Consider the following 27,645-nt stretch of genomic DNA (forward strand, 5'->3'; position numbering starts at 1 on the left):
TTGGAAGTATGTTCATTTTATGGATGAATGAGCTACACCTTTCACCAGAAACTTTTTTTCCCCATAGTTATAAAGGGACATAAACTAACTGACCTATTTGTGTGAGGCACTCTTTGCAGCCAAATCATTCTCTTTTTATTAAATTTATTCCAAAAAAGGGAAAAAACTGCATCTTCAACAACTGCAGCCAACGTATTGCCAAGAAGGCTTTCCATTATACAAAAGTTCATGCAGCCGTAACAAGTGATAGCAGGGATTGCATCAGAACATGATAAGAACACACAGTAAATTTGCATCTACCTTTTGTAATTTAGACATTAGTTCCCGCCTTTCATCTTAGCTGACGTTGTTGCGCGATGCCTGGAGCCAGCGCCATTCTGCTTGAGCAGCATGAACATGGCACAGAAGTTGGGTTGCCACGGGCCAGGTGGTTTGCAGAGTAGCTTTTTCCACTGCAGAATTATCAGTCATGAATGCTTTGGGTGCCTGCAGAATATAATAAACATGCAGGTGTTTCATGCTTGTTCAAAACAAAATGATTCTCTTATTAACACTTGTGTTTATTCATTTGAAAATGAATATTTCGCATCACCTTAAGCAATGCAATGGCTATACAATAACCTTCCACTTCAGCTGCTGTGTCCATGTGCTTCCACTCGGAGACTCTCTGTCATGCCCAATTATTATGCCTATGGACCAACACTTTTTGGAACAGCACTTAGCAGATTTCTTAATGGAGATCCCATGACTTGTGGGTGAAGTGTCTGGGGACCCTGCTGATCTCTCTATGAAGAGAAAGTTGTGTGCTATTATAAGGTGTGAAAAATGGATATAAACCCACTGGTTTATACCAATCAAGCGGACAAATCTCGTTACTATGCAGAGCAGCTTCTAGAAAATAGATCCAAAAAGGACCCTTCAAGCATTGCATGGTTACTGACTAGATATTATATACGGTATAAATCTCAATCAAACTTGCATAGTATTTGTATTTTATTTAAAACAATTTCAGGAGAGATGTAGAAGCCTGCCTGCAAATGCTTCAAAGTTTAAAATATAAATTAAATTTAAAACCAAAGCAGCAATACAAGTCTGTTGAATCCCCTACCCTGTGTGACAAAATAATAATATTTATATTTATGTTTGTACATATTTTGCACGTATCTAATAGCCTCAGTTATTTATTCATTTTTTTTAACTTGAGTCATTGAAATTGAAGTTCCCCTTCTAGACGGAAAAATAAAAACTTATCTCATCTCACCAGGCTCGTCTGCTAAGAGAAGAGGGCTTGTCTCTGCATACACATGCGCTCTACACAAAAGCGGCAGAGGGAGGAGTTTATGCAAGCAGACTTTCTCTATAGCGTTAGTTTAGATATCACCTCGGCATAAACTAGTGAAGCAAGATTAAATTAGACTACAGTATCTTTTTATTGCATTGTTTCATCTCGATTAAGGCACCACTCCTGTCGTGCATGTAAATTTGCTTCCCCCGGTTTCAATACGAATACTCGAAATATTAAATCATCGAGGACGGGGCGGAAACGGGACTTCTTGAAAGAAATCCTGTTTCCGTCCCCGTCCTCTATGTTTTATCCTTTCAAGTATTCGTATCTATTCACCAGCATGCTCGTTTTTAATTGTTATCCCCGTTTTTTTTTTTTCTGCAGCATGTTACCAAAAGGCATTGCTGTCTTCCCAGATGACAAAAGATTCATTGACTCCTGTTTGACTGGTGCATTCATGCAGGAGTAAGATGTCCAGACTTTGGTATGGGTCAACGACAATTAATGATGATCAAACGTTGCCCAATGGATTGGGTGTTTTTGTCTTTAGTAAGAAATAGAAGGATTTTGACGTGTTCACTCAAGAGCTGTTGATCCTTAGTATGACATTTGCATCAAAAGTTTTGTTTTGGAAAATCTCTTACTTTAGTTCCACTGAATGCCTCAGCTGTATTCTAGTATAAAGTGAATAGTTTAAATGGCTAAATATTCACAGGTTTTAATAAATATAAATTTTAAAAACCACAAAAAATTGCCCAAAAGAAATGTGGATTAATATTTGCTTAACAGTTTTGCCGTCTCTGGTTATCTCTTATATAAAATATAGAACTCGAGAACAAACTGGTTTGCAATTCAGTTCCAAATACCATAGTTTTTGTCTTACTAAACCTTTAAAATTCATAGTAAGATAAAAAATTTAATGAAGTACTTGACAAAAATAATGAAAAAATATCTTTAAAATAAAGATGTATACTACTGTGAAATTTTGAACAAAGCAAAGCACAGAAGACCCAGTGCAGAAAATAATTGAGGATAGTTTTAAATGTGGGTAAATATGCTTTCATGATGTTACCTATTGTAGCAGCCATTGCAGAGTGCAAGATGGGGACAACATTCGGCGACAACTTTTCTTGGCAATGCAGTGGAGAGGGGGAGACCCGTGCACAGCTTTATTAAGTGCTCAAAATGGGAGAGGGAACGCATGCCTGTACCTTCCACTGCATTGCCAAAAAAAGCTGTCGCCGAGTATAGTGCCTGGCAGTTAAGGCACCATTTTCTGCGCTCCTGGCTGAGCTGCACACAATTGTACCGGACGTTTGGTCTACGGGCCGCTTTGTTTGAACGAGCAGAAGACAACATGCAGAAAAGTTAGAGAGCAGACGGCAGTTCGAACAATCAGGCAACAGTCCGAACAATCAGGCGGCCGTTCGAACTTGAAGACATACTGAACGTAGTCTGCAGGTGGTCCGTACAACTTTGCAGTTTTTCTGCGTTCATGTTGGAACAAAACAAATAAATCTGACGACCACAAGTATTCATGGATTGAACCCAAAGTGCTTCCCGCACAAGCATTCGTGGTCCGACGACATCTGGTTTTACTTTTTCATGGCTCCTATCCACGTTCTCGGACGAACCGAGCAGGCAGAAAACACGTGAAAACTGACCTTCAAACCTTTCCCGACTCTTTTGGCACAGTCCTAGTCGTGGCGTTTTGACAACAAGGCGGGTTTCTGTCTGGTTTCTACAAAAACAACGCAGGAATGCACATCCCACATGGTGCCTTCCACCCACAGCCCCAGACCGGAAGTACGCCCGACGCACCACTACCGCGCCATGATGTAACAGAGCCGAGTTTGTGTATTGAATGAGGCATGTGCCTCTGGAATTGTTTCTTTTTACATTACTGATATTTGTAAAAAAAAAGATACTAAGACTTTGTTAAAGATACAGAAGGCATAAAACTTGTTTGATTTTGCCATAAAATGCTATTGTAAAAATAAATTACATCTTACAAAGTCCTTTTCACAGTTTGTCTTTCCAGACGTTTTGCATTGTATCCGGCAAAAAAGAAATGGTGTACACTATTATTTTTGCAACGACAGATTGACTATAAGAAGTATCGTAATTTACTTCACAATCAATGTATAGAGCTGAATTATTTTTTTAGGGCACTATTTATCAAGTAGCAAATACAAAAAAAAAAAGAATGTTTTCATTTTAAGCTGAGGGTTTAAAAGTTGACCCTTCTGGGCAGTGTCCTCCCTTGATGCATCTGCACATAGCTCACTTACATGAGCACCACCGAAGCAAGATGGATACTTCCACTTTACGAGTCCGAAAGCAGCTGCCTACCTCTCAGTGCTTTGAGAACTATGCAGCAGTACAGCCGGGGGTATGGCACTGGCTGGGGTTGCTGCCAGCACCACCATCCCTGAGCTCTGGGACTCGTCGCATGATGCAGTTGAGTCCAGAAAGGCGATCTCCCTGGCGGCATCCAATCCCCGCGCTCGTTTCATGATCCCCATGACTACAAGGACTGCCCAGCAGGTTCCATCCGGGGATTTGGTAGTTGTCACGTTAACTCCTGCAAGAGATGCAAATAGGGACGATACTTAAAAAAACACTGAACATGCAAAAAAGCTGGAACATTATGTTGCAAGACACACTTTGAGCTAGGAGCTATTCAAAAACATGCTTCTATTTCATGATGTCGATCTTGCAATAGAATAATGTTCAGAATCGCCCTCAAGTCAGTTAATCTTGCAGGATAAATATTGTGTTAGATATTTTATGGTGGGTAATAATAATTTTGTGATATGTGTCCTAATTCGGTGCTTAAAAAATGTTTTCTGAGAGTTCAGTTAAGAGGGTTATGCAAGAATTTTTGGACTTTGGCCAATTATTTGCGGAAATTGATACATGCAAGAGGGGAAGTGCTGTGCCAATTGTGCCATCGTATGCCAATCCACTTTCTCACAAATGAAAATGTTCTGCCAAAACTAAACAAAAAGGTTTCTTGTTTTTTTTAAGGCTATAAAAACAGTCGATTTTTGTTTGATGATAACAGGCACCAAGTGCCTATTGTCATCTAACAAGAATGATTGTGATTTATTCCGGAGCACAGAAATGGACACAGTGTTCAGTTTTGTTTCATGGTCTCATGTTGATGAGCTGTCAAGTGCCAGCAGCTCGAGGGAGAACCGCACGAGTTGGTTGTTTAATTCGTCCATTTCGAACGCGAGGAAAAGTAAATGCTTTTATTGTTGTTCAGAAATATACCACATTTGAACGAATATGAACAACACACAATAAGAAGTTGTGTGTTTATTTCCATTCCCCATACCACGCGCGAGGGCAAACGCCTTTCCGTAGAGCTCGGCTTCCACAATATTTGAGAAGATAAAAACACTGGGAAACCAAACCACGTACGATGTATCCAGGCCAAAGTGCAGGCCAGCACACATTTCAAGGATTTCTGACAGCACAGTTATTCAGTGCACATTTGTATGTTCAAACAAACTGTCCGTAACATATTGCCATGTGCATGACCGAGAAGGAACGCTTTACCCCGGACCTTCACTAGAAATGTTGCAGATGGAAAAGGTTCGATGAGTGTAAAATGAAAATAAAGGTTTAATCGGCGAGCTTGTGCCAGAAACAAAAAAAAAGGAATCTGTCGAAACATTAGCAGCGTACGTCGCAGCTTTGGCATAGTTTAATCAGTTGAGCATGTTTTACAGTTGCGCAATTTGTTTTTTTTCACTGTGCCACATTGTAGACCTTTGTTGGTGGTTAATTGGCACAAATAAAGGCATTATGATGATGATGATGATGATAGCAACTGGCTGGAGCGAGAGTGAATATGCTTCGTCGTACGGAGAATCTGAGTGAGTCAGCAAAGCTCACGCTCGATCCCTTATTTACTACACTCCGCGTCTCGAACATTCAACCTAGAATGTGTGAGACTGACTAGGCAAGGTCATTTGGGCCTCCTCATCTTCTACACTCAAAACACAAATCTTCTAGATGTAAAGAGAAGTGAATTCCTTCTCGGTCGTGTACTCAACAATAATTACACAATGTTATTATTCAGCTCCTTGGCTATTGGGGTCTTACTTCAAACTGAAAAATAAAGTAGAATTTTTTCTCAGCATGGGGATTAGAAGCAGGTGCAAAACACACACCCATAATGCAAACCAGCAAAACGAAGTTTGAGGTCTGAAACCGCTCATGTTAGAGTTAAAATAATTGTTCCTTCATTACAACCCACATCAGCTGCAATATAAAAAAGAGGGCCCGACGCTGCTGTGATATGTTCTAAACAGATGCTCTGTCTCGCTATAGTTTTAGCAAATCTCCATGCGTGTGATGACTTTCATCAGACAGTATTGTTTCTACGCAAATACGATTAGTTTTTATAAATCTGGCGAGTTTTCTTAGGCCAGCCATGTCCCAAATAATTACAAAATCAAAATTGTGTCATTGTGCAAACAATTCAAACTGTTACAGAAGGCATACTTCATTCATTCCGTTTGTGTTTGTCATGCGTTTGTCTGCAGAAGGCATCTCGAGACGTCTCGAGTACCAGAAGTTGTCCTCGCAAATATTGCAGAAACAGCTGATACTCGGCAAACTTCTGTCGTGGTAGGTGTGAAATCTAGGCTCCCTATGTCTATTCTTTTTAGACATGTAAATTCCACGTCTCATTTATGGTCAATCACTCTTTCGGAGCTAAATTCAGTCCCATCTATCCATTCATAGTTCGCCCCTACTAACAGTTTGTTTGGAGCGGTGACTTCACACTTACGGGCGCAAATGGGTACAAATTGAACTGTACTCGCGCCTCGGGGACTCGAAAGAAAAGGCATCAAGGCAGGATGAAACTGATCACTAAGTTTTCTTCAGTTTATTTTTTTTTCTTGTAGTATGAACTATAAAGTTTTCTAAGAAATGACGGAAAGGTTGTTTATTGTTTCTGTCAGCGAAAAAGTCTGGTGAATGGCTCAAAGAACATAGAATTGTCCATTTAGTTATGAGGAGTGACCAAAAAGTTACATACAGGACATATTTAACTGCACGTCGACGGAGCACCGGAGAACAGTACAGTTGGCAGCATTAGATGTTGTGTCTCTTCCTGTGCTGAGCTGTTGTAGATTTTCTGTAAACTTCTTTGTTGTCAAGTAACAGACGTTTTTGTGAAACAAGTTTGCTGTGTTTGGCGTTTTTGTGATCTTTTGTCAACTGTATCAAAAAGAAGAGTAATGCTTTTGTTTCAAGTTTTGTGTGAAGTTGGGTAAAAAGTTTACAGAAACTTTTCAGATGTTGCAAGAGGCTTTAGGGGATGAATGCCCGAGTCAATCACAAAGTCATGAGTAGTACAAGTGCTTCAAAGAAGGCTGGACATTGTCGGAAGACAATCCTCGTTCAGGATGGCCATCAACTTTGCCTGCTGACGATCATGTTGCCAGAGTGATCCATTTCCATGCGATCAAATTGTCCACTAACCATCTGTGAAATGGCAGAGGAATGCAACATCTCATTTGGCCCATGTTGAGAAATTCTAACTGAACAACTGCAGATGTGCCGAGTGGATGCAAAGTTAGTTGTGACACTGTTGATTTAGGAGCAAAAAGAACAGAGTTCAGGTTTGTTGGAAAGTTCTTGAAATGGCAAATGATGATGAAAACTTTTTTAAACGTGTCATTACTGGGGACAACACATGGGTTCATGGGTAGGATGTGGAAACAAAAGTTCAATTATTGCATTGAAAGACAAAATCCTCTCCAACACCAAAAAAAGCTCAACAAGTGAAATCAAATGTAAATGTCATGCTCACTGTTTCCTTTAACTAGAAAAGTGTTGTCTACTACAACTTCCATGCACGAGGCGAGACAATTAATCGTTTTGGTTATTTTCAGACCCTGAGACATTTGTGCGAGGCTGCGAGGAGAGAAAGAGCTAGGCTGTGGCAAAGTGGGGAGTGGGTGCTACACTGTGACAACACGCCTGATCATTTTGCATTGCTCATTCGCGATTTTTGCACAAAAAATGTCATGATCGTTGTCCCCCACTCACTGTACTCACCAGACGTGGCCTCTGTGGACTTCCACCTATTTCCTAAACTCTGAGACCTTTGAAAGGGCAGAGATTTGACTCAACTGACAAAATTAAAGAAAAATCACTGGAGGAGCTGAACAGCATTCCAGAAGATGAGTTTTCATCCTTCCAGAAGTGGAAACAGCGGCGAAAAAAATGTTTAGTTTCCCAAGGGGAGTACTTTGAAATGGACAGTGTCCAATAAGGTTTTCAATAAATTTAAAAAAAATTGTCCTGGAACTTTTTGATCACTCTTTTGTATTATATATTTATTCAGATACCTACAGTGCCATAAGGCATTACAATAGGGGGGAAGAAATTTGGGAGTGGAAGTGGTAATGCTTATACAAAAACAACAAATATGACAATCGCAATACCACAAACATTAAAATTTACAATATCTTTCATAGCAATTGGCAGGCTGTCCTAACAAAAAGTCACAAATAGACGGAATACTATGAGGTCAATGTAGAAGAAACATTTCATTAGGTAAAACGCTAGTCACAGGAACTGGCAATTTGTTTCCTGTATTGTTAAAGGGGAAAAGGAGTTCTTATCAACCAAAGTAATGCCACGGAATTCCTTTCTGTATCTCTGTATAAGTGTATTTTGATAGCAAGAAAGTTGAACATGTTTACCTATTCTAGATTTTTTTATTAAGGCTTTATATGATACCTGCAAATGGTTTCATATGCGGTATGCCTTGTTAAAAAAACAATCTTTTGGAATGCAGGGGTGAGACAGGTGAAACAGGTTTTGGAGCAATTTTTGGAGCAGAAAAATCTGGATTTTGGAGCAGCTTAGGAGCACAAAATTCTTGTTTTGGAGCAGCACCTTATGCATTTTGGAGCAACTTCGAAGTACAAAAGTCTACAGTTCGGAGCAGATTAGGAGCAAAAAATGTTAGAGCAGCTTATCAGCAATTTAAATCATAACAAATCGTATATCAATCGCATAAATGAGATGTTTCTTTTTTAATCGTTATTGTTGTCCACCCTGGTTCTAATAAGTCATCAGCGCCGATACGCACCGAGATAAAATATAAAAGAAAAGAAAACGGAAAAGGCAAACGCGAGTTTCGTGCCATAGATGAGGACAGGAAACACAGGTTTGCTGCAAAGTTAGGTGGGCACCCGGTACCTCAAGCTTATACGAACTGGTGCCAAAGCGCAATTGTAGTGCAAAACTTTTTAAGGTGGTGATTCGAGAGCACGAAGAGGGAAACACGGTTTACTGCAACCAGACATCGATGCACACTCGTAGAAAGCACGTGCAGATAGAAAAAAACTCCTTACAAAAGTGAGTCACAAGGTAAATAGTGAACTGAGGTAGAAAAACTATGAGCAGCACATGCACGCTAAATACGGGTGTGTGACCGATTCATTCGATTGCCCACGCACTGGAAGCACGTGTGCGATAACCGAAAGTACTCACGGCGATGGCGACGTTCATTTTGACGAGATAACGGACACGAATGAACAATTGTACAATGGAGACACTCAATAGCACTTTTAAGAAAAGGTTTACTCTCAAAACGAAACAGATACTTAGGTTTGCTCATCTTGATAGCCTGTGCGTCGTACCTCCGCGGCCAGACAGCGAGACCGCGTGACAGTGCACCGGCAGCATGCAGCTACAAATCACAGCGAAAAGTAGTAGGAAAATCGGGAAAATACACGTATCATATGTATAGAAGGGTACTGCAGCTGAAACCTTCGCATCCGGCGGTTGCTTGCGCCACCCTGTAGCCGTGCCGTGTACTTTACTACGACGAGATTGAATGTTGCCAACCAAGCTTTTGTTTCCCGCTAAATTTAGCGTCGCCGCAAACATTTTTTTTGGTTTTTGAGTTACTTTGGCGCAGTGTGGCGCAATTTCGACCGATCTAACGTTTCTGGCGCAACTAGGTGCAGAAAATTGGGCTTGTATCAAAATGGCGCAATTGGTGCAGATGTCACACCCCTGGGAATGTTACAATGAACTCAAAATACTGCATGCATAGGGTGCTGATAGGGTAGTTGCAATATGAGAATATTTTGAGGCAATGAAATCGTGCTCTGTTAAGTATTGTAAACGACCTAATTCTAACGAGGATGTACTTTTCGCAAATTTCATGACTTGAAAAATATTAGAAAAAATGGGTCGCGGCAATATATTACCCCATGGTAGCGAATACATAGCATACCGCTCCTAATAGCAAAATGTTCAACTACCCACAATTTGCAAAATTTATGAAATATCAAGCCTGGGAAGATAAAGCCTCTTTCAGTATGTTGCATCCTTTTTAACTTGGGTTTATACACGTTTGCAAGTCCGGCTTCAGGGCGCTGCCATCTTGCCTGTCTGGGGTGCGCTTGGACCAGTCATAATCCGATTACGAAGCCTTGCTAAGGCGTCGTAATCGGATTATGGCCGCTCCCGAGAGCGCACCCAAGGAGGTTAGAAGTACTAGGAGGGGGCACGTTGCAATATTGGTGAAGCCTAGTCATAAAAAGTTTAAACGATTCTGTGCCCAGCGTGACCGCAGCTCTCTCTGGCGATAGGTGGGCGTGACATGTCACGTGTGAGATGGATGGTTGATTGTAGAAGGACTCCTTGCAGGTTTGCGCGCGCTCCGTCCGGTAGGTTTTATCAGATCAAAGGCTAGACTGTGGTGTATTCCAGTAGCCTATAGTAAGACGAAGGCTAGCTACAGTCACGTGATGTGGCCACGTTGGCATGGTGAGTGGGGAGAGTAAGGAGGAAATTGAGAAAGAGGCGAGGCGTCAAGGGAGCATGGCTTGTGGAGGCTATGCGGCCGACGTCATGCCCTCTCCTACCCTTCTATTCTCCATGAGTGCACCCCACTGAGGAAGATGGCGGCGCCCTGAGACCGGACTTGCAAACGTGTATACTAACTGATCACCCACCATTCTTTTCTCTGTATTTCTTTTCCTGTCCTAACAAGAAAACAAAAATTTATGACCAATAGACCCTTTTTGAAATTGAGTCTGGCCACTTCGATGACTGTCATCATTTGAAAAATGGCGTGTGTGCTATAGACGATTGCAAGCAGGACATCTGGCCGCCGCCATGTCTCTGCACGTGCGGGCAGGCACATGCTATTGCAAGCCTGTCAAGGCCACGCTCACGCGCACGCTACGCGTCTTGATACCCATGGGGCAGCAGTCGGGACGCTAAACTTGCAATCGTCTATACTAATGACGGCCTTCAGTTTACTGATGAAGGAAGAAGTTAAAGGTGCTTGTAAGCAGATAATTCGAGCCCTATACATTTGAGATGTTAGCACGATGCGAAGCAGGAATTGGATGCAAGAGCCACGTAAGCGTTCATTTCTATTTCCGGCCCAGTCAATCTGTTATAGCTAGGGTTCGGAGTTTTCGGTTTAAACCGATAAAAACCGATAAAGTATGCCGAACCCATTTTCGGAAATTCGGTTTTAACCGAAAAAGGCCAGTTTTTAGGTTCAGCGCTTTCGGTTTCAACCGATAAAATACCCCGAATCCATTTTCTAAAACTCTGTTTTAACCGCAAATGTTCAGTTTTTTAGGGCCGCGTCGAGATGGGCGGGGTGGGGGTGGGGGAGGGGGGGAAGGGAGAGAGGACGTTGCAAGGTTCGACAATGTGTGACCTCTTCATGACTGCCCTCTACCAAGGTTCAACATGCAGCAAAAGAGGTCTTGGGTTGTCCTTGGCAGGACATCTGTGTGCTTTCTGCATTCGGGCTTAGTGTGTCAAGTTCCTGGTCCTAAAAAAAAAAGTTTAAATGTGGTTTTTCACTTTATGCAAGATCTGCAGCCAGAGTTCAGTGAACACACGAAATATGTCGTTCTTCACAACGTCGCACCGTGTCTCTCTTGGTAGTCACATTTGGCTGATTGGCTGATTTAGGCTCAGGCAGCGCTTCATCTCCTCAGCCTGCCAGTGTCCAGTGTTAAGGTTGAGAGAGCATTCCCGGAGCCCAGGGTCATTAACAGGAAAGAATGAGCTTGGATAAATGAGGAGACCCTGGGAAAGTACACATGTGTTTACTATATAATAAGATCACGTAGTCCTGAACGTAATCCTGATGTACAGAAGGTGAAGTTCCATGTTTTTTGGGCACTTACTTGTTTGTACTTCTGTTTTTTTTTACAGTTACACACATTTGTTAAATAAAGCGTCCATGTTTTTTTTATCAATGTATCCGTGGGGTCTAGGACATTTCGGTGTAGGACATTTCGGTGTAGGAACTTTCGGTGCGGACTTCTCGGTGTGCGGCCTTTTCGGTGCAAGACATTTCGGTGTAGGGACTTTTCGGTGCATGGACATTTCGGTGTATGGATATTTCGGTGCATGGTCGTTGAACACAAAAGGGACACCCAAGATTTGGTTTTCTCGCCCTTGTAGTATTTATCTTTCGCCCCCAAGTTGATACGAAAAAGTAATTCTTCCTCTGTTCAGCTTTGTTTCCTCGAACGCTACAGAGAACGCTTCCGCATTCATAAGAAACTTTTCCCTCCTTTTGGTTCATTCTTTGTAGTTGACAGAACAATGGACCTTTCTGCTTCTCTAACTTTTTGTGTTCTGAAGACAGCCATCTTTTTTTAGAAACGGGGATAAACGCTAGTCTTATCGCCTCCGACAAAGGTTGATAACCGTGCGCCTCTTTCGGGAAGCCGGGATCGGGGAACTTGTGACGAAAAGGGTCAACAATGCCAGAAACTTGCCTTACCTTAACCTTACACTTTGAGAACTCGATGTTATATGATAAGCATCTGATATTTGCGTGTCGCCTCGTCGTATACCAACCGGTGTTGGTTAAAACGAACAAGGAGGTGACTTTGTTGGTCTGATTCGCCTTTAGCGGAAAGATGAAACTTTATACGGGCTTCAGGACAAAGCCATGGACGAAGCTCAACACAATGCTTCGAAGAACGGGGCCGCCGCCAGGAGTAGTTATAGGTAGGACTCCGTGTTTTCGGATATATCCGAAAAACTCTGAAAAGCACTCGCCGGCTAAAATTTTCGTTGATTCGGGTTTATCTGAAAAACTCCAATATCGAAGTCAAAGCACAAAAAATATTAGTTCTAATATAAAACGCTACCAAGAGCGCTCACCAGTGCCCTTCCAAAACTTGTATAATTGCCAAAAGAGGCTCATCTCGTCAATATGCGTGCCATCAGCGACAATAGCTGACGAAATATGACGGCACCTATTACAGCAAGCTCTGAGATAGAGTTCCTAAAAACCGTGATTGCACCAGCTGTAAAGTTCGTGCAATAAAAGTGAATCTTCATCCGTCGAAGTGTGAATAGCTTCTTTTTATTTTGTTCACCATTTTCGGAGATCTGGAAATTGACCAGAAATAAAATTCGATAAACTCGTAATTTCTGAGAATTCAGTATTTACCGAAAATAAACGCCGGTAAATGCCAGATTTTTGAGAAAAGAAAACACAAAAAAACCTCCAAATTTGACGAAAGCTAAACTCCGAAAGCATGGAATCCTAGTTATATGCCAGGGGTGGCCAGGCTGGCCTGGCCTAAGAGCCGCAAACAAAACCGCGGAACTTCCAAGAGCCGCGGAAGGGGGGAGGGGGGGGGGTGCAAACTTGACTTTTGTTTAGAGTTTGCCTGTGCGTATGGGGGCACAAGGATGTAGGACTGTACGTATGGGAGTACAGGGCTGCCAAACTGCAAGCAGCAGTGTGCTTTATTTTGAAATCTTTTTTTTTCCTGGGGAAACGCGGAAAGTGGCGAAAGGGGGGGGGGCAGAGGGGGGGTCCCCTTACGAGGGATCCGCGAGCCGCACTTGGACCAGCAAAGAGCCGCATGCGGCTCGCGAGCCGCGGTTTGGCCACCCCTGTTATATGCTATAAGTAGTGTTTGGTCTAAACCGAAAAACACAAATAAGGGTATGCCGATTTCTTTTTTTTTTTTAAGATAACTATTTTAGAGCGGGAAGAGTAGGGGCAGGGGAGGGAGGAGGTAAGTCTACCCTTTGTTCGGCTGCTATGTTATGCTCCTGCGGTGTCCAACAATCAACCCAAGATAGCTTGTCCGGATATAGGCTTATCACTGGAATTGCCTTTTGTAAAGCCGTTCCATTCAACAAACCTTTTTTCTCTCCTAGAAGAATTATGGAGAAATTGACAATACGGACAAACAAGGCAGGAATTCGTTTTCTTTTGTTTCGCCTTCAGCGGGTGAGGTGCGGAAAGGGGGGCACCCCTGCATTTGGTCTTATGTCACCAGTTATTTCTGCCCTTTCCAGTTAATTTTTCGCATTCTATCATAAAGGAAGGAAGGTCCAGGAGAGGACATAACGCCGCAGATGTGAAGCGGAGGGAGGGGGGAGAACTTCCGGTTTTAGAGGACACGCCCCTATTGGTGACTCACTTGTGTGTCGCCTCGTCGTATGCCAACCAGTGTTGGTGCAAACTAACTCGTCACTTCCCTGAAATGGCTGTGTACTTGCGAAGTAACCGCGGTGGGCTGAAACTTCTGCACGAAGGCTTCGAGTATGACAAGGAACGTTGCTTTAAAGAAAAGGTGAGCCTTTCACTGAGTTTGCGATTCAAATGCGATCTTTTTTTAATAGTACGAAGATTGTTACGCCGACTCTTCCTGTCTTTAGCTAAGTTATAATTTATAAAAACGCCTATTCCTCGCAGACATACTGGCAATGTAGCCGGAAACTGGAGTGTAAAGCAAGGGCTCACACTATTGACGAAGAAGTTGTCAAGCTGATCAACGAACACAGCCATGCTCCCAGCCGACTGGACCAAGAGGCCAAGTTGGCGTACTCATCAATGAAGGAAAGAGCACGGACGACTGAGGAACCCAATCAAGCCATCGTCGGACGCCTGGTGGCCGAGATGACACCGGAAGCTTGCAGTTACTTACCGCCTCAGGACACTGTTAAGAGAACATTAAGGTAAGTGTTATACACGAATGTTACGAATTAACATCTTTGCTACCTTAGCAAAATATATGCCACCTCATATGCTATGGAGATGTCCAGTTTATCATCGGGCTAGCCTAAACATTTTTAAAATTGAAAATATAGTAAAATAATAATGAGTAACCGCCCTATAGTTGAAACGTGACAGCAATAATATTTCCAACTTTTTTGCATGCAGGAGGGCGCGGGCAATGGAGCAACGGCCGATGCCTCTCCCTTCACGCTTAGAAGACGTCGTCATCCCTGCGCAGTACGCGTCGAAGATTGACGGGTCCAGATTCCTGTTGCATGACTCCGGTGTGCAAGACCAGGACCGTTTCCTTATCTTCTGCAGCCCGCAGATGGTGGATGTTCTCCGAACATCTAAGAAGTGGTTCGCCGACGGGACGTTCAAGGTTGCGCCTGAGTTGTTTTACCAGGTTTACAGTCTACACTGCGAAGTGGGCGGCTCCATCCTGCCTGCGGCATACATTTTGCTAACGCGGAAAGACTGTGGGACGTACACGCGAGCCCTGAACACCCTTAACGCCGAGTGTGGGGGAGATTGCGAGCCAAGGACCGTCACAGTGGATTACGAACTGGCGGCTATCAACGCTTTCAGGGCGGTCTTCCCAAGCGCCGACGTGCGCGGGTGTTTTTTTCACCTGTCGCAATGTGTCTACCGCAGACTTCAGTCGGAAGGACTACAGGAGCTGTATGCTTTTGACCCCGACATAAACCTGGAAGCTCGCATGATCCCAGCTCTTGCAATTGTGCCCCAGGACGACGTGGAGGGGGCATTCACCGAGCTTGCGTCCAGCATCCGCGCAGAACTTCTCCCGGTGGTCGACTACTTCGAGGATGTGTTTATTGGGCGGCCAACGGCACGGGACAGAAGAGATGCGCAGTTTCCAATTAAGCTATGGAACCACCACGACACCGTTCTCCAGGGCGGCTCCAAGACCACGAACTCAGTGGAAGCCTGGCACCGGAGCTTCCAAGCTCATGTTCAGTGCTCGCACCCAACTCTCTGGAGATTCTTGGAGGTGCTACAACGAGAAGACGCCCTGCAACTTCACCGGCTTGGAAGACTCGAGATGGGCCAGCGCTTCAAGCAGGCCTCGAAATACGCAAAGGCTGCAGAACGGTTAAAGACACTTGCTAGAGAATACGACGCTAGTGATGTGCGACGCTTCCTTAGGGGAGTTGCCCGCAACGTGTCGTTCTAGGTCCCGGGCCATGTGCCTTTTGTAAATAAAAGTGGTCCACATTACATTTTGTGTACTATTTTGCTTCTGAATGCATTTGGCTTCGGACTTTTGCTTGATAATGAAACCCACGACTAACCTATGATGTGTATCTTTACCTGTTTCTATAGTATTCAGAAGGCCTATAATCTCGAGCTACTTTCCAGAAAGAGCATTCCATCAGGAATAAAGTCAGACAAGCGAATAAGTTTGTGTTTAGCTATACACCTGCTAGCTAGGAAAATATCCTCGTAGTGTGAAAGAGGAAAGTAATTTAACTTGTTTAAGGTATGTATGTCTTAATAACGAGCAGAATCAACCGTGTTTGAATTGGGACAAGCTTTATGTCTTAATGAATACAACCGTTATATTTTATGCGTGAACATAAAATGTCCGAATAACTGCAAGTAAGTTCAACTTCCCGAACTTCAAATTTACACCGAAATTTCCGTGCACCGAAGCGACCGTACACCGAAAAGTCCGTACACCGAAATATCCGTGCACCGAAATTTCCATGCACCGAAATGTCCGCACCGAAACGTCCTACACCGAAATGTCCGGATCCCGGCAGGTATGCAGAGGGCTCGTCCCCAAGTTTCTCAATCGTGGAGCATGAGGACTTTGTGAGACTTATGAACACATTGCGGCCAGGCATCAAAATACTTTCCCGCAAGGCAGTGGCACACAAGGTTGGTGTTTTGGTGTTATGTACATAAATATGAAGGCAAGACTGCAATCTATCTTGCGAGACGTCAGCGCTATCTGCTGCACTGCAGACTGTTGAGCTTTGTTCTGATGGTATGCCCTACTGCTGTTTATCGTCACTTATGTTGACTGGCTTGATATGATAAGCATGTTGTTTATTTGATAAGGAATATTTATTTTAGGAGTTTTCTTGGCTAACTGCCCACTGGATGGACAATAGCTGCCAGCGATGACCTGCAGTGTTGGCATGCATGCGCCTGACCGGTCATCACACGCACGACGTGCTCACAGCGGCACTACACGCTGCTTTCACGAACTACCACATTATCAACAAAGTCTGCCCAACGGTCACAAACAATGTGACTAACTTCGGGAAAGCATTCAGTGCGGGATCTGTCTAATGGTGCGACTGCGGAAATTAGGACTGGATTTCACATAATAAGTCCATTTTTGCAGGATATTTGGACGACCTGAGGTCAGTGAAGATGACGACGTAAAGATGGTGAACCTGAGCCTGACTCTGCAAATGTGTTTGGAATCGGACACCTGTCTTGAAGTGAGTGAGGTACGCCTTTTGTGCTTTCGAAGACGTACAATTCAAACGCATCTACACGAGTGTCATTGTAAAATGCAAAGCGTTGTGGAACCAGCAGCAGCACTCCAGCATCGCCTCAGAAATAGTGAAGAACCACCTCAGACGGTTCCTTGTTGTGCCGTATCCGAAATGATGGAATTCCCTCTACCAAACATTGGAGCAAATTCGAGGACTAGGAAGCGGTATCAACACGCTTTTAGATACCCTGAACCTTTTAAGGATCGTCGTCGAAGACTTGGCCTTTTTCGAAGAGTACACGGCTGTAAATCAGATTTGATATATTATATTATTGTATGGGCTGGCATTACACTTTTTCCCCATTTCCTTCATTGAGTGTGTTCAGTTCTTGAATAATTTACTGCATTTCTATTAATGTTTCAAATTTTAAAACCAGTGATACAGTCCCTGGATATTCTGCAGAGTGAGGAGTAGTACTGTAAATGACTTAATGTTCACAAGAACCTAATTTATGCAAATTTCGTGAATCGCCTAAAATTTGCAGAAAATAGGTTCCACGAACAATTCCTATATAAATTTAAGCACATTGAAATTTATATTAAGATCCCACCGCATTGCGAAAATTAGAACCCGCGAATTATTCCAAAACTTCAGCTTTGACCTAAATCACAAAATACCGAGCCCGCAAAAAATATGTCGGTTACAGCATATGTACATGGGCGTTCCGCTCAAGACACTATGGTCACTGTATGTTTTTCATACCCTCATGACCACAAGGCATTACAACTAGTAAAGGTTTGTCCGTTCTGCAGTCTTGGCGGTAACAGGTTACAAGTAACGGCGTTACCAGGAGCGTGTTACTTTTTTCAGTAACGTAGTAACCTACTCGTTACGTTTTCGACACAGTAACGGGTAACGTACTTGTGTTACTATTTCAGGTAACATAGTTACGTTAGTCGTTACTACTTCCCAAGTCTTAAAGAAATTACACTTCAATTGTTTCCGTGTTCACGGCGCTACCTCGGATTACTCCTATTCCAACCCTACAAGAACACGCGAGTCTCAACACAATCACGGAACTCATCTCTCAGCGAGAACAGGCAAGGGAAATTAAAAAACAGTTTGTACCAGCGGTTGCTGCGCTACATGCGCATTTTCAACGTGGCCCCCCGCTGAACGTGCAGTCGGAGACGATACCTCCATGGAAATTCACCTACATTACCACCAACAAACCGACCAAGTTACGACGTCGCGATCAGGGGGGCACACCCTCCCAACGTCCCTGCCCCGAAACCCAACATGACGACCACTGTCAAGTTTACACGGATGCAGCGACCTTCCCAGACGGTGGCCGAGTCTCATTCCTCAGCTCCACACATACATGCATCCAGGGGCATCAGCGATATACATCTCAGGAAGCCGACCCACTTGTCATGGAACTACAGGCCATTCACGACGCCATACAAGCAGTGACCACCAAGCTGCCGACAATCCGCCATCTTCACATTTTTACAGACTCCTTAGCGGCAATTCGAGAGCTCAAAAAGGTTTCCAAAGCAATGGAACTGTGTCAAAGGATACACACCCTTCACCGCAATACTTCGACCTGCATTAAGGTGTATTGGATTCAAGGTCATGCCACGAACCAATACAACCTTGCAGCTGATCAACAGGCACACTTTCCATCTGATCCCGATCTCCCTCCCCTCCCCCTCCCGTCCGAACCCCTTTCCCTCCTCCACGCCCCTAAACACTCTCTCCGGCAGGACACACACGCTCTTATCCCCCCGTGTGTCTGCTCCCTCCCCCGCCATCTCACCAGGGTGGAGGAAGTTGTGCTTCGGAGACTGCGGGCTGGGGTGGCCCTTACACCGGCTGTAACCTGCACATGGAGCTCTCCACCCGGCACACGACGGGCGACATGCCCCAAGTGTCCCCTAGACGCGACGGAAGCGGATGTGCGTCACCTTATATGGACTTGTCCTGGCCTACAGACTGAGCGCACTCGCCTACTTACAGCTGCAGGTCTCCAACACAGTGCACCCACCAGCTACCATAAGTGGCTGCATGACAACAACTATCACAAGACATTGCTTCAATTCATCCATACCACAGGTCTTGTAGCATACATATAAGACATTTATGCCTAAAGGCAACCCCCTACGTAATAAAAAAAAAAAAAATAAAAAAAAATAAAATGTCCAAATAACTGCAAGTAAGTTCAACTTCCCGAACTTCAAATTTACACCGAAATTTCCGTGCACCGAAGCGACCGTACACCGAAAAGTCCGTACACCGAAATATCCGTGCACCGAAATTTCCGCACCGAAACGTCCTACACCGAAATGTCCGAATCCCGTATCCGTGCCATTATTCTTTAAATATCAGAGCTACAAGAATCATTTGATCCGGTGTCGTTAATGTTTCTTTCATATTCACCGAAGAAAAACGGTAAACTTTTGTGGGCGTAAATATACACCGAAAAAAAAATAAAAAAACTGAATTTTAAAATAAATACCGAGAAAAGTATGCCGAATTTTGAAAAAATAAAAATCGAAAACATGGAACCATAGTTATAGCACACAATCGGCTTCGAAGCCCCTTGATGTATAGAACTTTATCAAGGCGTCTATGTGGGTTGGCGCTTCGTTCTGGCTGGTCGCATCTTCTTCGCCATCGACACTGAAAGATATTGAGAAAGAACTGAACGGTGAAACGCACATTCTCATTTGCCGTTGACTTGCGAAAGTGACTGTGCCCGATGAAATACTGCAGACTACAGGTTCATCGCTGCCATTAGTTTGGTAAAAATTAAACTGCCATTTAAGCCACCAGATGGCACTGGGCCGGTAAATAAAGAAATGTCTGTTACAATTGACTTGTTGGCTAAAGGGGCGAAATTCTTAGATTTAATGTGTAAGAAATGAAATATTTCCTAAATGCCAACTGACAGATATATATGCATCAATAGTTTTTGGAGCTTTTCTTAGTTGAATTTGAAATGACACAGAAAGAACACCTGAAGTTTGGCCCACAATGGGGAGTTGGCTTGGAGGCGCTTCAGCGTACAGATTTCATAACCTTTCTGCCAGCCATGCACGCTTTCCGTGTTTCACTTTTTTGTGCAAATAAAGATTGATTGATTGATAGATTGATTGATTGTTGTGTGGAAGAGTGACGTCGACTTGCATACATAACAGGCAACACTGCTGGCGGCCTTTTGGCATAGTTCCAACTAGGGATGTTGTGAACCGGTCGAGGTTCAAGTTTGACCAGGTTCAACTTTTTCAAACTTGTGAAAAGTTTGACAAAGGTTTGACTTAGGTTCGACACTGATATGAGCATGCGCGACAGGCTGGCCAGTTGGCTTCAGATTGGATGGTGATGGCTAAGGGACGAATTAAGGGCAGCACCGATTGGTTATTTCAGTTAATACAGTACAAAAAATTAAGTTATTAACTTTCTTGGTGATTAGAATTAGTTTCTTTTACACCAACTGTTGATAAAATTAAAATACCCTTTTGCATAAAAAGAGAATACTCCAAACCTAGACATGCTTGTATCAAGGTCTGGCCGCACTGTCCACAAAGTTGAACCGGTCAAATCTGGTTAGAACTACGAAGGTTCGTCGAACCGGTTCAAACCAGTCGAACCCCGAAAGTTCGACCTAAAAATCCGGTTCGACAAAAGTTCGCGACACACAAACTTTTGTCGAACGCTCAATTTTGACGTCGAATTTGAAGAACAAGCAGGGCGGAAAGGGGGGGGGAAGGAGGAGGAGGAGGAGGGGAGAAGCAAAGCTTAGCGGAACAGTTATTTTTATCATCCTCTTATCTAATGTCGGCCAAGCCCCACGAACATGCGGTAAAAATGACATATATGCAAAGGTTACCCCTTCAAAAAAATTTATTCAGAGTAAAATTAAGACAAAATTTCTAGGCTAGGTGACGCGAGCTACCACCCAAAACAGAGTATAGCCCGTTCTAGAGAGCCAGCAGTATAACTGTTGTATCACCTATGTATGAATATTAAAATAGTTACTGTATTTGATCAAGTTGTACTTTTTTTTTAAATAAATTTAGTATTCTAGACTTGGAGATGCGTTTAAATCAAATGAAAGAAGTGCAAAAAAAAAATGCAGAAGATTGAAGGCAAGTTGAGAAGTACGCAGCGCAATATGTGTGTACTGCCACTTACCTTCCGTCTTTTGGGCTGTTTTTTCGTGTTTCTTTCCCCTTTTAGAAATGCTCAATTAACTGGACCAAGTCCATGCCTCATTGCACAATATTAATATTATTGTGTTTTTCCCCATTTTTCAGTCTTCTGCTGGCAACATATACCTATCTGGATACTAGGACAAGTCTGGTATAATAGTTTTCAACGACGAGAAGGGGAAGCCCCTGGGAGATACAGGACACATTAATAGAACACGTAGAAAAGTACAAATATCTTGGAGTACGGTTAAGTGAAGGAAAACGGTATCTAAAAGACCATGAAGATATTGTAATGAAGAAGGGGAAACAAGATTCGGCTATCATGAAACACAGGGCACTATGGAACTATAATAGATATGAAGTTGTTAGGGGTGTATGGAAGGGAGTCATGGTGCCAGGACTGTCATTTGGGAATGCGGTATTGTGTATGAGGTCAGAAATTCAGGCAGGTTTAGAGATGCAGCAAAGGAGTGTGGGTAGGTTGGCATTGGGGGCACATTGGAATACACCAAATGAGGGAGTACAGGGGGATATGGGTTGGGCATCTTTCGAGAGTAGAGAAGCGATCAGTAAAGTAAAATTTGAACGAAGACTAGCTGAAATTGAGGATGCACGATGGGCAGCGAAAGTGTACAAGTATCTATATATGAAAAGTCCAAACACTAAGTGGACAAACCAAACCCGCAAGCTGAGATTTAAATACATTCAACGAGATGGAGCCGATCAGAGCATATCAGTAAAAAAGGGAGTAAAAGAAACAGAGAGGAAATTGTGGGAAGAGAGAATGCAGGGGAAATCAGCTTCAGCAATATACAGGGCAAAAAACAAGAAATAAAGAAGGAACAGCTGCATGATAATTCAGTGGGGAGCTCTTTGTTGTTTGAGGCTAGAACAGGGGTGCTGCGAACGAAAACGTATAGGGCTAAATTTCAGGAAGTAGACACTCTGTGTGACGTATGCAACCGCGAAAGAGAAACTATAGAACATGTAATTTTAAGGTGCACGGGGCTTCGTCCCTCCCTCTTGGAGGGGATGACTATGGATTTGGAGGGGGCGCTGGGTTTTCCGGACATGGATGGACGAATGAATAGGGAAAGAATTGCGGTAACTAAGAGGAGATTGGAAGATTGGTGGAAGAGATCTAGAGAAGGATAAAAAAAAATACAAATAAAAATAGGAAATAAATTTAATTTAAAAGAGAGGGGGGTCTGTTATAACAAAATTCATACAAATTAAGAAAAATAGTAGAAGGGATGACGAAATGTTAGGCTAGGTGGCGCAAGCTGCCGCCCGTTACAAAGGGTATAGCCATTACCATCCATCCATCCATCCATCCAGGTGAAAAAAGTCAAATCCAAATCCACCTAAACGCGCGGTTGCGTAGTTTTGTTTTTTTGTAATACACACAGTTTGGGTAAAGTCAACCCGGCTTTCGCTTTTTGCGCTGTCACTCACTGTGGCACCTACCATATTGTTTTGTTCTGGAGCCACGAAATTTTTTTCTCTTGCACTTCTTGACGGAGATGGTGACTGACAACGCAATGAGTTCAGTACGATGCCCGTTTTAGAAGAGCATCATCAGGGAAGAAGGCGGCGAGAGCTTGACATCAACAAGATACAGGCAAGCTGTTGAAATTTCAACATCTTGGAAATCCGGAACCGAGGAACAAAAATTGACGACGCGCAGGTGAGCTGGTGAAATAAAATGTGTTTCATCAGCCTACCATGCGCAAGCCTCTGGGTTCTTCAGTAATTACACAATGAGAACTCCACCTCTGACGACAAGTGGCGGCGAACTGATATAACAAAATCAGTCGCAAGTGTTGGCCACTGTTTCTTACAAATAAAGGTACTAATTTATTTTTAAATTGACTCTACGTTAGAATTGTAATGTTTTTGTTGTTGTTTTTGTTTGGTTTTATAGATATCAAAAGGGTCAAAAGTTTACAATGACGTTACTAACACGATCATGCTAAACAGATGCTTTGAAAATTGCCTGATTAAGCACGTTTTGCAAAATTTTACGATTTAACTATTCTTTACACTTTACCTTTAAATTAATTATATTAATTTTTTTTCTTTCGTATTTCTTTATTGGCTCAGCATGCTGCAAAATCATAGAAGCGAACTCTGCTAGTCGTGGTCCTGTGCCTAATAAAAAATATTGCAGACATCTGGATATGAGCGGTGCCTGTGGATTAACTTTTTCTGCGTGACGCAATATCTTTTTGGATTAGTGACTTCCCAGTCCACAATCCACGATGTATTTGTTGCTTCGCTGTAGCTGGCAAGCCAGGCGTAGGCATCTCCGTCACTGCTGAGGGCGACGCGAAGCACGTCGACGTTCTCGTCGGAGTACTCTCGGTCCAACTCGCACGGCTCACACACAAACATGCAAATACCTCGAAACCCACCATCATTGTTGAAAGATAGAACAAAACGTAACGGGATCCTTACTGAAATTCGCGCCTCCCGCCTTCTTTCCTCCTCTTTTTTTTTTTTTTTTCGCCTTGCGTTTACTGTTTATGAGTTCTGAACATGACAATGGAAAGCGAAAACAAAAGAAAACAGGCCTCTTTATAAGCTTCAATGTATTGCAAGCGATTGTTTTCGACCTCAGTTTTTATTTCCTCCACCCACGTTAATGTTTTCACACGCGGAAAGTTTATTTCGACCATGCTTGGACTAGAGTAACTGTATAGGCTCTGCTTGCAGAGCCAGAGTAGCGCGTTCCTTTTCCTTTCGCCGCCATCTCCGGATTGGCGGAGGAGTGGTCACGTGCGCAGAACTGGAGCCGACCTTCGTGCGGGAAAGCGGCCTTCCAGAGCGCCGAGTTTCGGGGGGAACATATTTTCCGCTTTGCGTTCGCAAAATATAGATCCTAGACCGAAATCGAACAAACCGAAAGCGTCCAAAGTCATTGAACATTATGTGTGTCAACTGGGTACAGTAGAATCCCGTTTTTTTTATAACGCGAGCGATGTTCTGGGACATTCGTTTTCAGGGAATGTGAAGCAGACGACACGGACGGCGATCGCGTTCCCCGCGTCTGCGGCTCTCGCGGAGTGATACGCGATACCGATACGCGACCGGCACATCCGGCCATCTTGGCGAGTCGCCGAGCTCTCGTTTGAAAGCGTGGGGACGGCGTTTTTGTCAGCCGCCACGTCGTTTGCCGCATTAAATTTTGCATGCGCGTAGAAAGAGCCCCGTGAAAATGACAGGCTGTAGTGTTACCAAGTGCACAATACGCGCAGACAGTGGCAAAGGCTTGTACCGGATTCCGACGACGAGACAGGGTGTGAGACGCTCCCTCGTCTGGCTTTTTCGTATGGAAAGGAGATCATTTTTAATCATTGTCTGCCCTTTTACAATACCCCAAAAGATTTCTGCCATGTCGGTGGTAGTAAAACAGTTTAATAGGTTCAGCAAAATGTTCAAAATAGAAGAGAAAGCGAGATGGTAGGTTGGTGTCACGCACTGAAAGTAGACAGAGCTCTAATATCACCCTATTCTCGGGGCGGAATAAACTGGTCAATAGGAAAACAGTCAATCTCGGCATCGTTCTGGTCCCTGCCACGAATTGGACAGCGTTTTCAAAGCCTTATCCGCAATGAAAGTGGAACGTCGGTGGACTTTTTTTATATTAGCAGTTTGCACCTTGCGGCATCTCCCAGAGTTCGGAGCACCGTCTAACATTTATTATTCGCGAGCCCCTGTATGTTTGCGATTCAAGCGAATTAAAAATTTAGCCCAACTTGAAAGCTTGCGAAAATTCCGGTCTCCAAGAGCTCTCAAATCGGGCGTCTCGAATTCGTGAAATGGCAAAAACTTCGGATAAAAAAGAAAAAGAAAAGTTGTACACTATTTTAGCATGAAAGTGCAGGTGCTCGACATTCCTCAGATTCGCATATAATTGGAACGCAAGAAGGTAAAGTACCTTTCCGTCTACATAATATCTAGTAAACTGTCTGCTGGAAAAAAAAAAAAGTCAGGCTGAGCAGCGGCACTTGCTCTTCGATTAAACACAAGAGGAAAATAAGCAGGCCTGCGTTCTTTTGCTGCTTGCGATCGCTCGAGGGAAAAGGTCCTCAAAAAGTTGGGCACACGGCGGCCTCACGACGCTATCTGCGTCCCAGCAACAGCGACTTGACGACTTCATTTCACACGCGACCCGCGGGACCCGCGGGTGCGTACGCGGGTGCGCTTTTTGCGGGAAGGAGACAGGAAACGACGGGACAACGATTACGGCGCATGCGCGGCTCGTCGCCGCACGCCCCACTATTTTCCTTCCGCCCATCGCCGCAGCACGCCTCAGCACGCCGCCTCCTCGCGTCTGCGCCTTCGTGCCCCTGCAAAAACCGATCGTGGCTTCCCGCAGTGCTTGGCTCCAGAATGGCACCATTGCGGTACTCTGCTTCCTCGCACCTGCGCCTCCTCGCGCGCGCCTTTATTTAAACTTTGGGGGGTAGTAGTAGCTACAGACTGAGCCAACTGAGCCATCCTCGTCCTTTATCAGCGCCAACGTTACTAAAACACTCAGTTGGGAAACTCGCCGTCGAAACCTGGGCCGCTGGCGTCCACCGAGACCGAGCTAAATGCGACAACAGCGCCACTCTTTTTCGTTTGTCTGTACTATGGTCACCTCGAGCTTTTTAAAAGCTTGTTTTTTGCGTAAAAACAAACGGAAAAGACTCTTTTTGTATGAAATTTATTGGAGTTTAGTACCAAATGATGGGCGCGTGATGTTTTTATCATCTTTAGTTCGCAAGGTTTTGCGGAACAATTAATATTGTTTTTATAAAACCATGCCTCAGCCGGCCTTTCAGGTAGCGCGTCCCGACCTAGGTGCATTTTAACTTCAGTAGCTCAGCGCGGCGCGTCCGCCGGGGAGACGGGGGTTAATCCCTGTCAAAGCCAAAAATAGAAGTCATGTGCAGTTCCTCGAGTGGCCGCTGCGGGAGAAATGGTGGCGTTGTGTTCATCATTAGCTCGGTGCTCGGAGATAGATTGGGTCCATATTTTTAGGGCTGTCTCTATGGGAGTTTCCCAACTGAGTGTTCTGGTAACGTTGATCAGCGCCGATGCCTTCGTATCCATGAATCAGCGGCAACGCCAACGCAGGCAGGGAGGCAGTAATGGCGCGTTCACACTGGAAGCGGATCCGCGTTCGCGAAGCGGATCCGCGCGTTCTCAACCGCCAAGCGGCTAGGATCGAGCGGTTGGAGCGCGTTTTTGCCAACCGCTTCGAGACCGATTTCTCCCAACCGCTTTCACGAACCGCAAAGCGGTAACCAATCACAACGCGACGCTGACGTGACGTCAGTGAGTTTCGAAACAAGATGGCACCTGTCGGTGGTGAGGCGTCCAAGGCGGTGTAGTCCTAGTGCTGTAGTCTTAGCTTTCGACAAATCAACGGAGAAACTTGATGTTCACGTCCGTCACTCGAATCCGCCGCGAAAAGAATTGCCTCGTAATTTTAACGGGCTTCGCACCGGTGATTTGGTTTGGGTAAGAGTTTGTTTATTATTCCCGGTGCCACAACCCAAGCTCGCTGCCTTGCTAATCTCTGCCTGTAGAACGTCGGAGCCCGCCCCTGATCGACCGAAATAACAGCCTTTCTACCCACTAAGATAGTCGCGTGAACTATTGAAAGCTTTCGACACCGTGCATGACCACCACGAAGGCCGATAGAGACGTCGTGAGCTCGATTGCGTAGCCAACGCACTACCGCGGAGGGGGCAGGGTAACTGCGCTAGCTCGACCTGTAACGTTTACTACTAATAAAATAAATAAAAGGAACCCACTCAAGGAATAAAGTGTACGTACCAGACGATGCAGAGATAATCCATACGGCGTTTATTTGAGCTTAATGTCAAACAAACAGTAGACTCGATCGACGAGCGAGTGACGAGAGGAGAGTCCGCCATCAACGAAGCCACGACCGGCTAGCACGGAACACATTCCCCCGCACCACGGTCCACCCCACCGCTCACAACTTCGAAAATGATAACAGCAAACAACAACGAGGGGAGAAAACTGGCCCTCTATCCCGAAAACAAGGTCGACAAGGTCAGCTATTCATGCGGGAAGGGTCCACTTCGAAGGAAAGGTCGGGGGCATCCTGTTCTGAGTCAGCAAGGCGCGCTTAGCTGGGCTTTGCTTGTGGGCGAAGTCGACGGAATCACAGGCGAGTTTGGCGGGTCCATGCTTTCTTTTTCGCTGCCTGAACTCGTGATGCGCGCGATCATCCCAGAGAAAAATATTCCGAGTGCCAAAATAGCAAAACTTTGGCTTTGGATCTTGAATTAAAGTGGATTTTGGATTGTAAAACAGGGTTGCCAAACGCAAGTCTCGAAGGATCACGCGTGATCGCCAAGAAACCGCCAACCGGCTCTCGGCGAGTCTGAACGGGGTCGCTCACGAACCGCATCCGCGACCGCTTCGCGAACGCGGATCCGCTTCCAGTGTGAATGCGCCATAAGAGCGTAAGAGCACGGTGCTCGGCAAAAACAGCCAGGAGACACTGGGAACACTGCGCACTCACCACTGTAGCACTCACTTTTAAACAGGGAGCCAGCGCTGATGGAGCATCCACAGGTCCACACATCTTGATCGTCT

At 44.4% G+C, this 27,645-nt stretch overlaps 1 protein-coding gene and 1 long non-coding RNA gene across 4 annotated transcripts; one reads left to right on the top strand and one right to left on the bottom strand.

Annotated features, from left to right (window-relative positions):
- On the bottom strand, positions 1-27,645 carry LOC115309045. 3 transcript variants are annotated; one of them, XR_006078003.1, is made up of 3 exons: positions 27,587-27,645; positions 3,638-3,869; positions 1-486 (listed from the first exon to the last, which is right to left on the bottom strand). It is a non-coding gene; the product is annotated as an uncharacterized LOC115309045 (long non-coding RNA). The 3 variants fall into 3 exon arrangements; XR_006078002.1 differs by lacking the exon at positions 27,587-27,645 and adding an exon at positions 8,929-9,123; XR_005717406.3 differs by lacking the exon at positions 27,587-27,645 and adding an exon at positions 8,816-9,122.
- LOC120847627 lies at positions 13,293-15,797 on the top strand. The gene has a single exon (XM_040504209.2). It carries the CDS (start codon positions 14,518-14,520, stop codon positions 15,532-15,534), a length of 1,017 nt encoding a protein of 338 aa, XP_040360143.1. The 5' UTR covers positions 13,293-14,517; the 3' UTR covers positions 15,535-15,797.

The sequence above is a fragment of the Ixodes scapularis genome, unplaced genomic scaffold, assembly GCF_016920785.2.
Source record: "Ixodes scapularis isolate PalLabHiFi unplaced genomic scaffold, ASM1692078v2 PGA_scaffold2__306_contigs__length_199485367, whole genome shotgun sequence".
NCBI classification, from domain to species: Eukaryota; Metazoa; Arthropoda; class Arachnida; order Ixodida; family Ixodidae; genus Ixodes; species Ixodes scapularis.